Source organism: Diospyros lotus, chromosome 2 (genome assembly GCF_014633365.1).
Source record: "Diospyros lotus cultivar Yz01 chromosome 2, ASM1463336v1, whole genome shotgun sequence".
Taxonomy (NCBI): Eukaryota; Viridiplantae; Streptophyta; class Magnoliopsida; order Ericales; family Ebenaceae; genus Diospyros; species Diospyros lotus.
This window is the reverse complement of record NC_068339.1, coordinates 46057490-46071134: the sequence shown is the minus strand read 5'-3', so window position 1 is coordinate 46071134 and position 13645 is coordinate 46057490. Positions and strand designations below refer to the sequence as shown.

General features: G+C 34.7%; 1 protein-coding gene across 1 annotated transcript; it reads left to right on the top strand.

Moving 5' to 3' along the window:
* Window positions 1-9657: 9657 nt before the first annotated feature.
* Window positions 9658-10779, top strand: LOC127793904 (uncharacterized). Its single transcript, XM_052324683.1, has 2 exons — window positions 9658-10003; window positions 10089-10779. The coding sequence occupies exon 2, from the start codon at window positions 10099-10101 to the stop codon at window positions 10615-10617; it is 519 nt and encodes a 172-aa protein (XP_052180643.1). The 5' UTR covers window positions 9658-10003; window positions 10089-10098; the 3' UTR covers window positions 10618-10779.
* Window positions 10780-13645: the final 2866 nt, after the last annotated feature.

Sequence of the window (13645 nt, the reverse complement as noted above, 5' to 3'; positions counted from 1 at the left end):
CGATGACATTTTAGGTCGAAGTAATTGATTGAAAGGGTTAAAGTGTTTATTTTATTTAAGAATTTTTGATAAATAATTTTTATAGTCGTTGGGACTTGAGAGTAATATAAGCTCGCCACCAAGGTGGACAATTATTTTTTTTGACGTGGCTAGGTGACTGAAGACTTTTTGCATTTCCTCCACATCAATTTTGAAAAGTTTTAACTTTTATATTCTTAATTTTGTAAATCTATTCTAGGAATAATAATATCCTTATCTCCTAATGTTATATATATGTATGTATCCATCAATTAATATGTACGTTTTCCTGGAACACATGCACGCATTTGATGCGTGAAGAAAGGGCCAAGTAACCACCGCATTTGCATTACTTCTATATAGACATGTGATTTGTGAAGATGGATGAGTGTGTGGTGGATATTAATTGAATTCATCATCACCATGATCATGATCATCATCATCATTCAGTTGATGTCATCACATGCCATTAATGACCCTTCCACATCATCCAACCAGCTTCCTATTTTTCACTTTTTCCACACGCGCTGATATAAATCAGATCATTTAAAAATATATTTATATTCTTGAATTTTTATATTTTTTTTATACTTTTACATGTATTCCTGAATTTTGGCCAGAAAATATATTAATACTCCTAAATTTTTATATTTTTCTTGTGAAATCATAAATTTTTTTATAATTTTAAATATGCATCTGAACTGTACAAAATCACTCATTTAAACATATAAAATATGTTATTGGTTTATTTGTTGGATAGGTGTTTAAATGAGTGATTTTACAAAATTTAATAATATATTTAAAATTACAAGAAAAGTTTAGAGTTCTACAAACAAAAAAAAACATAAAAATTTTATGGACATAAATATATTTTTGACCAAAGTGTAGAGATACATTTGAAATCACGAAAAATTTAAGAGTTCCACAAGAAAAAAACGTAAAAATTTAAAGGTATAAATATGATTTTTGCCAAATTTTCAAAGATGTTACAGATGACTATATCTATATCAGATCAATTTAACACCATGTTTCTTCCACATGATCTTGTCTACGACTTCATATTAATCAAGCATCCATGTTTTTATGTAGGGTAGTCTTTGTTCAAATATTTTGATATTATTTAAGTTAGTAATTTAAATTTGTAGAAAGTTTGTAAGTAATATTGCTAGGCATTAGAAATATATATATATTTTTTGAAACGAAAACTTTTCTATTTATTTAGGAGTGTGAGGATTTGTGATAAATATTTTTGGTGTCTTAAGTTCAATTGGGATTAACATATTTACAGATAATGTCTATAAAAAGTTTTAGATATCAAAATTTATCATGTTCGCGTATCGTTTGGAACTTTCCTATAAGTGTCTCTCAGAGATCTTATAGTTTTTTGAAACGTGTATTGATTTTCGAGAGATTAAAGTGCCTTCAATCTTCCAAAGATTGGAGTCCCTTGAAGCGAGTGCGATTTTGTTCACCCCCTTTAATGGGGGTGAAGATAACCCCTATGTATTTATAACCCCCATGTATTTTGGTTTGGTGGGTCTTTTGTAAGCACCCCCGCCCGGATATCCCAGCCGCCCGGACAATCCGAACTGGAGTGCCTACGGGAGGAGAAAAGTAATAAACACAGAGACAAAGACCACCCCGGCATGCATACACGAAAATAAGAACAGCGGAAGCAAAGCTCAAGACATGCATGCACTATGGGTACCCCGCTAACACAGCGGTCACAAGATAAATCAATAAACACAAACTCCTGTGCCGACATACACAAGACTCGAGAAAAGACCTGGCACAGTACGAAATAATAGAGTAAATTCTACCTAGACATCAGAGTGGATAGGGATTGACGAGACTGCCTGTACACCACACCGACTCTGCCGTTAAAGTTGACTCCCTTGCTATGGCCCACGCCGCCACTACCTGGAATGATGGAAAGCAAGGTGAGTCGAGAGACTCAGCAAGCATAAGGAAGAAAAGGCTGAAGGCTACACAAAACCAGAAATCTCACCCCAGAATAAACCCCAGGTACACACAAGCCATGGGACGCTACAACACAACAGCTCAATAGCATAACAAAATAAAAGCACATACCGGTCCTTGGGGCCCACATAAGACACTTGGCACCCAAGTCCCATACCAACCTGTCGCTGCCCTGAAAGGCAACAAGTGTCTCCACAAACCTGCGCGCGCTGTCCCAGGCCGGTACTCCCGTCACCTGTATCCGTCGGTACTCCCGACAACCGAGCCATAGGCTCCCTCGGAACGGTACTCCCGTCCGAGAACTAAATACTACCAGTATCCATGCAATGCACATAGAAATGCAATGGCGTAGTGAGCATCAACGTGATACAAGGCGCCCATACATCCAGGCATCAGGCCATGCTCCGCCCACATAGTAAACCACACGCCATGCATATGCTCGCACTGGATGCAACCTAACCAAACTAGAATGACCGTGTCCAAGCATTCTCAATAAATGGATATCCCAATATGCATCCCGTACCCATGTGCATATCAAATCATGAATAGTAATACAATGTATCTAATCATGCAGTAAATCACATACCGGCAGAGCTAGTCAGCAGTGCCCGGCACCGGTCAACGGCCAGTGACTAGGGGTGTCCACCCGACGGTCCACATCAGGGCCGTACCATAGTCTACCCCAACGTCACCAACAACCGACCCCTGCCCCACTGCTCGATAGCTCTAACCGAACCATAAATAAATCTGAGAAAAACTGTAAGTAAACCCAATAAAATCGTAAATAAACCCTCATGTCTAGGAACCTAGTCCCCAAACTGGTTCAGCATCATTCCCGAAAGGAGTGGGGGCGGTACAAACCCCCATAAGCTCACAACAAACAAAACTCTAGAAGTCTCGGATTTAAATTAAAACAAATGAATAATAATTTAACAAATAAAGTTAGATGCCGAATTAAAGTAAGGGAGAGGATAAGGTACAGGAAATCACGGGGTCTTTCACGGGAATTAAAGATTAGGAAGAGAGGGTTAAGAGCTTGCCTTTACACGGCCGTTTCTTCCCTTTCTTGCACTCCCGCTGCGAAGTAAAACGTTTAATAACTATTAATAAAACTCGTGACTCACATTAATTAAATCTAACCGTATAATATAATTAATTTAGCCATCTAAATTCTACATAGGCACCTCGTAAATAAAATCCCAATAAATCTCATATTTCTTTTAAATTAAATCATGTCCAAAATATCCCTAATTCGTATAATTAATACGTAAAACCAAACCGAATTAAGAGAAGACAAGGGGTTCACCAAATGGAAATAGATCGCAAGGGTAGAGGAGAACTTGCCTCGTTCAGTTAATTACAGCGTTTCCACGCTTAAACATCACCAGATTAATACACGCTGTAAATTAGATTAAACTCCCAAAATTAACAAAATTGGGCCCAAAATTAAATTCCAACCGTACAAAATGATTTATACACATTTATTTACTTACCGAAATAATTAAACTGCGATTAAACTTATTTTAATCTGAGATTTCTCCCACAAAAATAACCCTGCGCGCTGCTTCTTCTTCTTCCTCTTTCCCTTTCTGTTTGCTGGTTCAAAATTGGGACGAAACTTTGCTGAAATTGGCCTTTAAAAAGGCAAAAGAAGAGTCACCAGACGCTGCCGCGTGGCAGCCAGCTGGTGCCACCGCCTAGCCTCAAAACGACGCCGTTTTGGGCGCTTGAGGCTTAATAAAATCCAACAAAATTCTTCCAGCGCTCGCATGCTCCCAGCCCAGCTCGATCCCGCGTCCCTTGCCTGGCCATACGCGCGCGCGACCGCCCGCGCTGCTTGCACTCTTCAACCTATATGCACACTAAATTAGTTTTAAGGTGATCCCACGGCAGCTCCGGAAATTACATTTTAACACCCACAAGTTCATTTAATTACACACACACCCTAATACCTATTTTCCCTTATTACACTTATACTCCAAACATCCCAGAAATTTCACTAATTTAATTTATTTTCTTATTTCCATAAATACTTCCAAATTACTAATAATTACTATTAACACCAATTAAATTAATTAAACATAAATTTCCTATTTCCTCAAAATTACATAATTCATCATTTTTCTTAATTCCTCAAATATTCAATAATATCCTCAAACACCGGTTTGAATAATTATTATTTATTTTCAAATTTTGGGATATTACATCTTTGCTCACGATACATTAAATTTAAACATTTTTTTTATAAATATATGTCATGGCATGCCATATAAACAAATATATATGTATATATAGATATGGACACTCAAGAAAGACATTTAAGCTGCGTTCTCTTTATTTTTTAATTTTTAATTTTAAGTTTTGAATTCATTTTCAATTTTTCGTTTTGATAGTCTATTTTTAAAAAATTGAAAATGCATTCTCTTTGTCATTTTAAAAAATTATTTTTCAAAACAGAAAATTAGAAAACGCGTTTTCTTTGAAATTTTAAAAATTATTTTTAAATTATATTTTATTCAATAAATTTAATTATTCAATAAATTAAAAATATTTAATGTTCATATATTATAAAAAATTATATATTTTAAAGTTAATAAATTTTGTAATATTTTTTCATTATAATAATAAAATATAAATAAATAAATGTATTTTGAGTTTAAAGTTTGTTTTGAAAAAAAACACTCAAAACAAGTTTTTGTTGTTTTGAATTTTTTTTATAAATATATTTTTTTTAAAAACAGCAAGAAGAACATGTTTTTATTATTTTAAAAAATTAAAAATTAAAAATAACTTAAAAACAATAAAGAGAACGCAGCCTTAATATTTATAAAATTCATGATTTATTTACGATGTATATGTGATCTGTTAGTCAACTCATCGTCAAGTGAGACAATTTTCACTCGTATTCTTAAATTTGTTTACTCAAGAAATATTATTTTTACAATTTATTTCGATACTCACTTTTATAATTTTTGGTTGAGAAATTATATGTATGTATATATATAAATATTGCTTTACATTCCATATGTGCTTTTGATTCCACATTCCATTTCACATATATATATATATATGCTAGTCGGACAGAGAGAGCAAAGGCCAAACTGAAGCAAAACAAAAAGAAGGTCCTAGCTAGCTAGGAGGCCTACATTAGGTGGTTCCACTCCAAAAGGATAACCATGTCACTTTGTACTTGTATATATATATTAATCCCTTTCCCAAGAACTTTCTAGATGAAAGAACCCACATTATTAAGATCATGGGATCAGTTTCATTGATATTACCATATTCTGTGTCTGTGTCTTCTTTACTTGGAGAATCACAATACCACAGTGCATTTTAGTCAATAATTACGTCTCAATGGATTCGATCTCCATTTTACTGGAAAACTCCACCACGTTGTGTTAGCCTTAAAATATTTTGGGAGTATTATTTTAGTATTTTTAAAATATTTTTTTGTATAAACGAATTCAAGAATTTAGAAGGCCGGGTTGAAAATCAGGAAGTTAGAAATGGTGTACGTGAATGTGAAGAAAGAACGAAAGTGAGAATGAGAATTATCTCTTGGGTTTAGACATTGGGCCCATTCTAAAAAAATTAATTTACGTCAGATTATGGATTTGATTTGGGGGATTATATTTAAATAGTAACTTAAATAACACGTGCTAGTTAAAAAGAATACGGGTTGATAATTTAAAAATTAAAAAAAATTAATTTATATAGATCTCAATTGAAGCTCACTCCAGCTCTATTTCACATCCGTCTCTAGTTTTTTATACAAAAATATTGAAAAATACTAAAAAAAAATATTTATGGACCATTTTTGTAATTTAAATATAATTTTTTCTATTTCATTTCGTATTATATCAATTTTCTCAATTCCGGGCAACGCAGGGCCTCTCGGGGCACTAAAGTTGGTGCTTGGATCGAACATTGAGGCAGTGTGTTGCTGAACTTATTATTGGGATTGGGTGCCATATACTGATAGGTTGATGGATGGGATTGTGATTGGGATTGAACATGTAGTGGGCGTCGCTTTCGTTGTGGCAATAATTTGGGGGGTGCCGTCTCCCTCGGTTAGGTGCTTGGCTTCGGCCCCCCAGACAAGCCAGGCCCCCTCTCCATGCACTCACTGCTCCCTCTCTTTTGTCATTTCCCCAACAAACCTTATTAACAGTCCCGTGGAGTCCTCCCACTATTTATCACGGTTTTAACGCCACTTGATCCGTTCGGTTTGATTTGTTTTACCTTTATTTTTTTAGTAGAGTTTTGATTGTTTTACTATATTTATAAGTTCAATAATGCGAGATAATTGAGTTTTAATGATATTTGATACGTTTTTGGCTTCTTATATAAATACAAATAAGATTATTATGTTATTTACATCAGACAAATTTTATGTTATCAGACGCGAGCAAATTTGTAAATAGTAGATGTGTGAGTCTTAACCCTTCATGAGACCCACACCTCCCTTTCAATTTACTTAAGTTGGACAAATTTTATATTTTTTTACACTAACAATAATTTTTTTTTATAAGTGCAAGAAATACTTTATTCCTTTATTTTTGATTGATATTATTCTCCCATGGTTAGATTTGTGCTAATTTGTCGTCAAATTTTTTATCGATGGAAGGTCAATGCAATTTTTGTAATGTGCGGACTTGCTATAATTTAGTGAATCCTTTAGAGAGAGTCTAATTTACATGCCTAATATATGTTTTTTATTTTATTTTTATTTACCAAATTACCATTTTTGTCAAAATCTATGTTCAAAAAGTTTTGTAAATTTTATGTTCAATTAGTATTTTGTGCATGATTTGTCCTAAGCAAAGCTCACTAAAATATCAAAAAAGTTTAAAATTTCAAAATAATTTTTGAACTTAAGAAGGTATCATGCGAAAGGTTGAAAGACTATTACGATTTTTTAGAGATCAAAGGATCGAGAGATTATGACAGTCTCCCAAAGATTGAAGGCAAAGAAACCAATACGGTATCTCGAAGATCTATATTGTGGGATTATGATTGTCCCCTGGAGACCATAATCAAGCTCCATCCCCATAACTTGTCTGATAAAATTCCCCATGATTGGAAGGTCTTAAATAAAACATAAATGAGATAACTCTGACATTTAAATATTCCTCATAGTGTTTTATGAAAATGATAAATATTATTAATAAAGAATCATAATCCTAATGAATCTTGAAATATCATAATAGACATTATTCGTAAGAATATTAATATTAGTAAATCTCATATGATACTTATCACAAAATTTCATACTCTTTTATAAATAGATGAGCCTTCATTCTAAATATGGTACGCCTTTAATACTGATTTCAATACAGTATTAAAATTTTTAGTGAAGGTTAGTGTCTAACTTAAGCATCAAAATATTGTGTAGAGATTGTTCTGCGCTTTTTGATCGTGTTCCCTTTTTTGTAGAGTTTAACCGGCTTAACGATAATATTTTTAATAAATAAATTCACTATTATATTCAAGTGACAACAATGCACTTCTAAATTAACTTAAATTTTAAATTTTAAATCTATTTATAATTAAGTTGTGTTTAAATTTATATAAAAACATTGAATTTGCTTTCTAACAAATCCTAACTTTACCCTAACTCATTGACCTTGCTTCAACTCAATTAGTTAATTATAGACATATTTTAGTTAACGATTGTAATTAGTGTTAATAGCTTACTAATATTTATTTTAATGTTAATATAAAATATAATATGTTAATTCACAAATATCATAAAAAATATTAAAAGCGAGCGTCGAAATGAAATTTTCTTAAAATTGCAAATTATTGTATTTTTGTGTTGCGGTGCCATTCACACGTGTGCCGACACGTGCACGTGCATGCTGAGCATTGCTTCTGCTGATGGGCCCTTCCTGCAATTTGCACTTCTTGTCACATTCTATATAAATTCACTGCCAAAAAGTTACTGTTTTTCACTTTTAGTAATAAAAACTTGCATTTGTTTTCATTAATAAGACAAAGCATCGATATCCTCTCTGTTAGAAATTGCATTAAAGCCCTTCATTTTTCTTGAACTTGCATTTGATTCTCTTATGATGATAGCTTGATTGAATGAAATATTAAAATTACCTTTTGAATAGTCCATATTGTCCTTATAATTTGATTCTAGTGAAAAAAAAAAAAAAATTCAAAATGTAATATGATCACCATATTATTTTTTACTAAAATTGCGACACAGTAGACTTTGGCTAATTTAAATTAAAGTTGTCTATTCTTTATATTGTGTCTAAAAAAATAGGTTTAATCTCAAAGAAGAGGTCTACAAATTTATTGGAAGAAAAAATATATGAAAAAAAACCCAAGTGCAAGAAGTGATCGAATGATTAAGATTGAGGGACACTGGTTCGAGTGACCGAAACGAAGACCGAGCGACTTCATTTGAGAGCCTCTCTCGATATCTTTGAGAGACGCTCATTGAAACTTGACAACTGTTACTCAAAAGATTCTCACTGGCCATTTAGACCCAAAAACCACTCTCTAACTTTGCAAATGACTTTTTTAAGAGACTACAAATCCCAAGATATCTAGTATACAGATACTATTCATGCGAGATCGTGAAAAATATAGTCAATTTTACCTCGATATTATCACCTGCAAATCTGAAAGGAATCCCAAAATATTCGCCAAGAATTATGGCTTTCCCTTCACTTATAAGTTTCCTCCCTAAAAATAAGATATTCCTCATTTAGCAAACCTTACTCTCACCATTCTGTTTCTACATTCTACACTTTGAATATGAGATTGACTTAAATATCAGAGGATCTATGCGAGAGATTCACCAACACCCCTAACTAGTTTCCTTCTTTGCAAGTCTTTCAGAAACTATACCTAAGATATTCTTACACTAAAAATAACTTTATTATTATATCTTAACAACAATACTTTATTTCCATCTAAATTGGGCAAGCAAACTCAATTCATGAACGAGAACAAAAGAAAAGAAAAGTGACAAAACTTGATTCAAGACGAGAAATATGGAACCTAATTCGATTTATAATAATTAAGTTTTATCTTTATTTTTTAAACAAAAAATATAAAGAGTGATTTGATTCGCTTTACTAACATAATCTCTTGTAGCACCAAAATATCTGCTTTACTTATATAATAATAATAATGCAGATGATTAACGGTAGCCAAATCCCAAATATAAATAAATAAATGAATGTCATAATAATAGATGATAAGAATGGAAGCTTTATTCCCACTCCAGAAATTGCTTTTCCCACTCCATATCGTTGCATAATGAAGATTCTGAATTAACCGTGATTGTATCAAAATTTTAAATACCCGCGATTGGTGCGCTGTTACCAAACGTGTGCCAACAGCAGGAACTCATTCTCATTCCAATTCCTGTCGAATAAGTTTACACGTGGCGATAGGAGATTGGTGAAATATCCAAACAGCGCATATTTTTGGGCGAGGACGGAGTCTGTCTAAGCATGATAAGCTACAGCTGGCACTCCACCCATCCACGGCTAAGAATTCTATTGACAGCTCAGATTACTGACGTGGACCCTAATATATAGCCCACCGCCAATCATTGAAACCGCCCTTTCTCTCACTATAAATTCCATACTTTTTCTCTTTCATGCGTCCCCCCCCTCTTCCCCTCTCTCTCCGCGTTCCCCCCCCCCCCCCCCCTCTCTCTCTCTCTCTCTCTCTCTCTACAAAACGCTTTGCCATAATATTCTTTTGGGACGAGAGTCGGGAATCGATCGATGCTTATGGTTTAGGCAGAAACAGCGAGATCGATTCTGTCTCCGTTCTCGTGTTGTTGGATTTGTTGTTTGGAAGTTTGGATTCGATTTGAGATGCCGATTTGGGAATTCTCCATCTTGGAAGAAGACAAGGTTGCGGAAGGAGAGTGGGAAAAAGAAAGATAACGCGAAGGAGAAGTGAATTTAACTTGCAGAAGTGGACTGTGGCGTTGCGAAATCTGAGTTGTTTTTCTCAGCTTCTGCTGGTAAATTTGGTTTGATATGTTCGATTTGGTGTGGTTTGATTTGATTTTGTTGTGTGTATATAAGTTTGTGTTGTTGTTTTGTTAGGGTTTTGGCGATGTCTGCTACAGTTATGAGCGACGCAATGATGATGTCCGCGACGGAATCGCAAACTGTTTCGGCGAAACTGGCCTCGCAAATCGAAGTCGAGTTCGCGAAATGCGATTGCTGCGGATTGACGGAGGAGTGCACGCAGGCTTATATTGACCGGATTCGGGACAGGTATCAGGGGAAATGGATATGCGGACTCTGTGCTGAGGCCGTGAAGGACGAAATCGTGAGATGCGAGAAGCTGATCAGCACCGAAGAGGCTTTGATCCGGCACATCAACTTCTGCAAGAAGTTCAACTCGGCCGGCCCCCCTGCCAACCCGGCTATTCATCTGATTTCAGCGATGAGGCAGATTCTGAGGCGAAGCCTGGATTCTCCGAGATCGTTGAGGTCGATGCCTAGCAGTCCGACGAAGAAAGATGACGGCATCGATAGTACGGTGCTTTCTCGATCCGGAAGCTGTATTCCAACTCTCTCTTTTGTTGATTCATCACAGTATGATAACATGGACGAACACCATGAATGAGAAAAAAGAAGGAAGAAGAACAAAAATCAAAAGCTTAATGTCAGAAGCTAAAAAAAAAAACCTAGAAAGATGGATAATCTAGCAGTTATGAAGTGTAGTACATAACAGTTATTATCAGAAAATGGAAATTGTTATCAATTTCTTCGAATCATTTTTCTGTTAGCTACTTTTCCCTTCTCTCCTGTGAATGCCTTTTCTGTTTTGTCTGTCTTTCCCACTTTCTAGTCATTGCTAAATCATCGAACCAGAGCATTGAGGAGGTAAAACTGGGGCTACGAAAAGAACGGGTTTGGCCGCCGGAAACAACCGGGGGGGGGGGGGATTATTCTCTCTCACTTTAAAATCTGAACTGATTCTGTAATTTTCCTACTCTCTTCTCTTTGTTTTTCATTCGTTCTTCTGTAGTTAATAATGATTTCCGCAACATATACTCTCTCTCTCTCTCTACAAGTTCCAAACAGGCCATGTGTGATTATAATTTGGGGAAATGTTGTGTTTTGATTGGATTAATCCATATTATATGGTTTGGCTTGAATGATTTGGATTGAAATAGGGAATCTTTGGCTTATCTAAATGACAACGATGGCTCCAACTTCTGGTCTCCTTTCTGTGAAAGGGGGGTACCTCTCTTGTTGGCAGCGGTTGCATGTTCCATTATCTTCTCATGGTCTTATGCTCTTCTCAATTATTCAAAAGCATCTCTGATATAAGATTGAGAAAAAATTTCTACTATAATGGAAGCCTACCCTACTTTTCTTGTCAAGGTGATATCAATCTCATCACCATATTCTCCAAAAACAGGAGTCACGCAAGTTGTTCCCAAAAGCAAGTAAAGGTGCTCTTTTTAGTGTTCACAATTGGCAAAGTGCTTTGGTTCTTGTGCTGCTACTTGGCTCTGTCATGATTTGGGCTTTGTCCGCATCTTGTACTGATTTTGCAAGATTATCACTTTTGACAACTGACAAGAAGCTTGCCCCAGCGTAAAGTTTGTGCTTACATTTTTGTTTGAGTATTGGTGATAACTGATAAGGAGGTTATCACAAATAGTTGTGAGCCGCTCTGTTGATAGTTATGATTAACCCCAACAACAGTTAATTTTTAACCAACGAAAATGATTTTCTTGCAAGTTTTTGTGTAGAAGATATTTTGTTCTAATATTGTGCTTGTTGATGTCTAGAAGGATCCATTTATACAGCTTTAGCCTTCTACATCTGAAAGCTGCTATATATATGAGGGTTTCCCAAAGGTTTGTCCTCAGTGATATATGTGCATGCATGGGCAACTAAGTTGGGAGAATGGAAGGGGAAAGATGCCATTCACTGTCCTGTCCTTTGCTGATTTCCCACTCCACGCCACATGTTTTTTATTATATATATATTTATATATATATATGTTTGCTGAGATCTTCTTCACCAATTCCACATGTTTTTTCAGTGTGTGTTTCAATTTCTCGCCTGCGCATGGGATGGGAACCCATATGTAGTTGAGCCCACAGCCGCACTGACAAAGTGAATGAGAGGCTCTGCCATGCATCTAATTCATTATCTTGGGTGTAAAAGGTAAAATATCTAACCATAAGGATCCCACCCACTACTTCACGCACATGGAAAAGATTAATCACAGTACACAACAGTCTCTAAGGCAAGAGGTATAGTGCATAATACCTACAAGGAGTCACTATATGAGAATAAAACTTTCACACTGTGACTGCTATAACTCAAACTTACATCATTAAATGTAATATGCTACTTTAAAAACCATCAGTACTACGTCCATGAGGGCATCTAATTCGTTATCTTCTTCTCTGCTCCACCAAACTTTAACCTTGGTAACTCCGACCATCAGGGGCTTTTAAGTACTTTTCTTTCTTTTATTTCTTTTAGAACATAGAGAATTATAAACAATATTCACACTAAGGGATACAGATCCACCACCTAAGCCCCACCCTGAGACAGTTTAAATTCGAATTTGATCACAATGTAATGCTCTTGGCCAATAAAACCCAACAAAGAGATAAAATAACTCATACTAAAATTTATCTGTGGAAAGACAACAGCAAGACAACAATAGTTCCTTACGACCAAACCAACTTTTGGGAATCATTTATGCTTTCACAGAGGCTACTTTCTTATCGATTTTATGCTTAAAGTTCATGTTATGTGACATTTTCTTTTAATTATAAAATTAGAGGAAGATTAGTTTTAATTATATGAAAAATGGTAACGCTATTTGAATTTTATAAAGAATGTTAGTAATTTGTTGAAAAAGTACTTATAATTTTGAGAATGTCAAAACATAATTTAAATAGTATTAACGTATCAAAAAAGATCAAATGACTCCACATTAGGTGAATTGCAATTCACTAATGATCGACCATCAAAATGGGCTTTATGAGATTAAATTAAGGGACTATAAATATGGTTAATCCTACCTAGTACAAAAATAATTAATTTTAATTTGACATAATTTACATATCAAGCTTTGATAAATAATTCCCACAATATATGGCACTGACGCACAAAAACTGCCAAAAGAGATTGAATCATGCGATGTTGACTGGATTCAACCATTTAATATGAACTTATCAGCAAAAAACAAACCCCAAAATGGGGAAGACTAATCTCATTTTTTTTTTTATTATTATTCCTAAAACATTAGGTGAGCAACTTCTGGAAGAAAGGGCAAGGAAAGGTAGGGTGGTAAAGCCCAATAATTGGTGGCTATGCTTATTTAGACGCTTCCATTTCACAAGTTCTGATTAGGTGCTGTTTGTTTAGAGTGAATAATCATTGTCTTATTGACACAGACAGTTTGTTTTCTGATAATTAGATCACTGTCAGCCTAGCTGGAAGGAATATCCACTCCTTTATTATCCTTATAAAATTAATAATACAAAGACCAAATTCACATTTCTTAACATTATTCAAGTCAATAACTACAACCCCACACAACAACTCATTAAAGAAACATCTAACCCTCTTCCCAAATTTGATGTAATTTTAAAAATTAGACTGATTATATTATTATT

What these genes read in the sequence shown, in the direction of transcription:
- LOC127793904 (XM_052324683.1), top strand. Translation starts at nt 10,099, where the DNA reads ATGTCTGCTACAGTTATGAGCGACGCAATGATGATGTCCGCGACGGAA.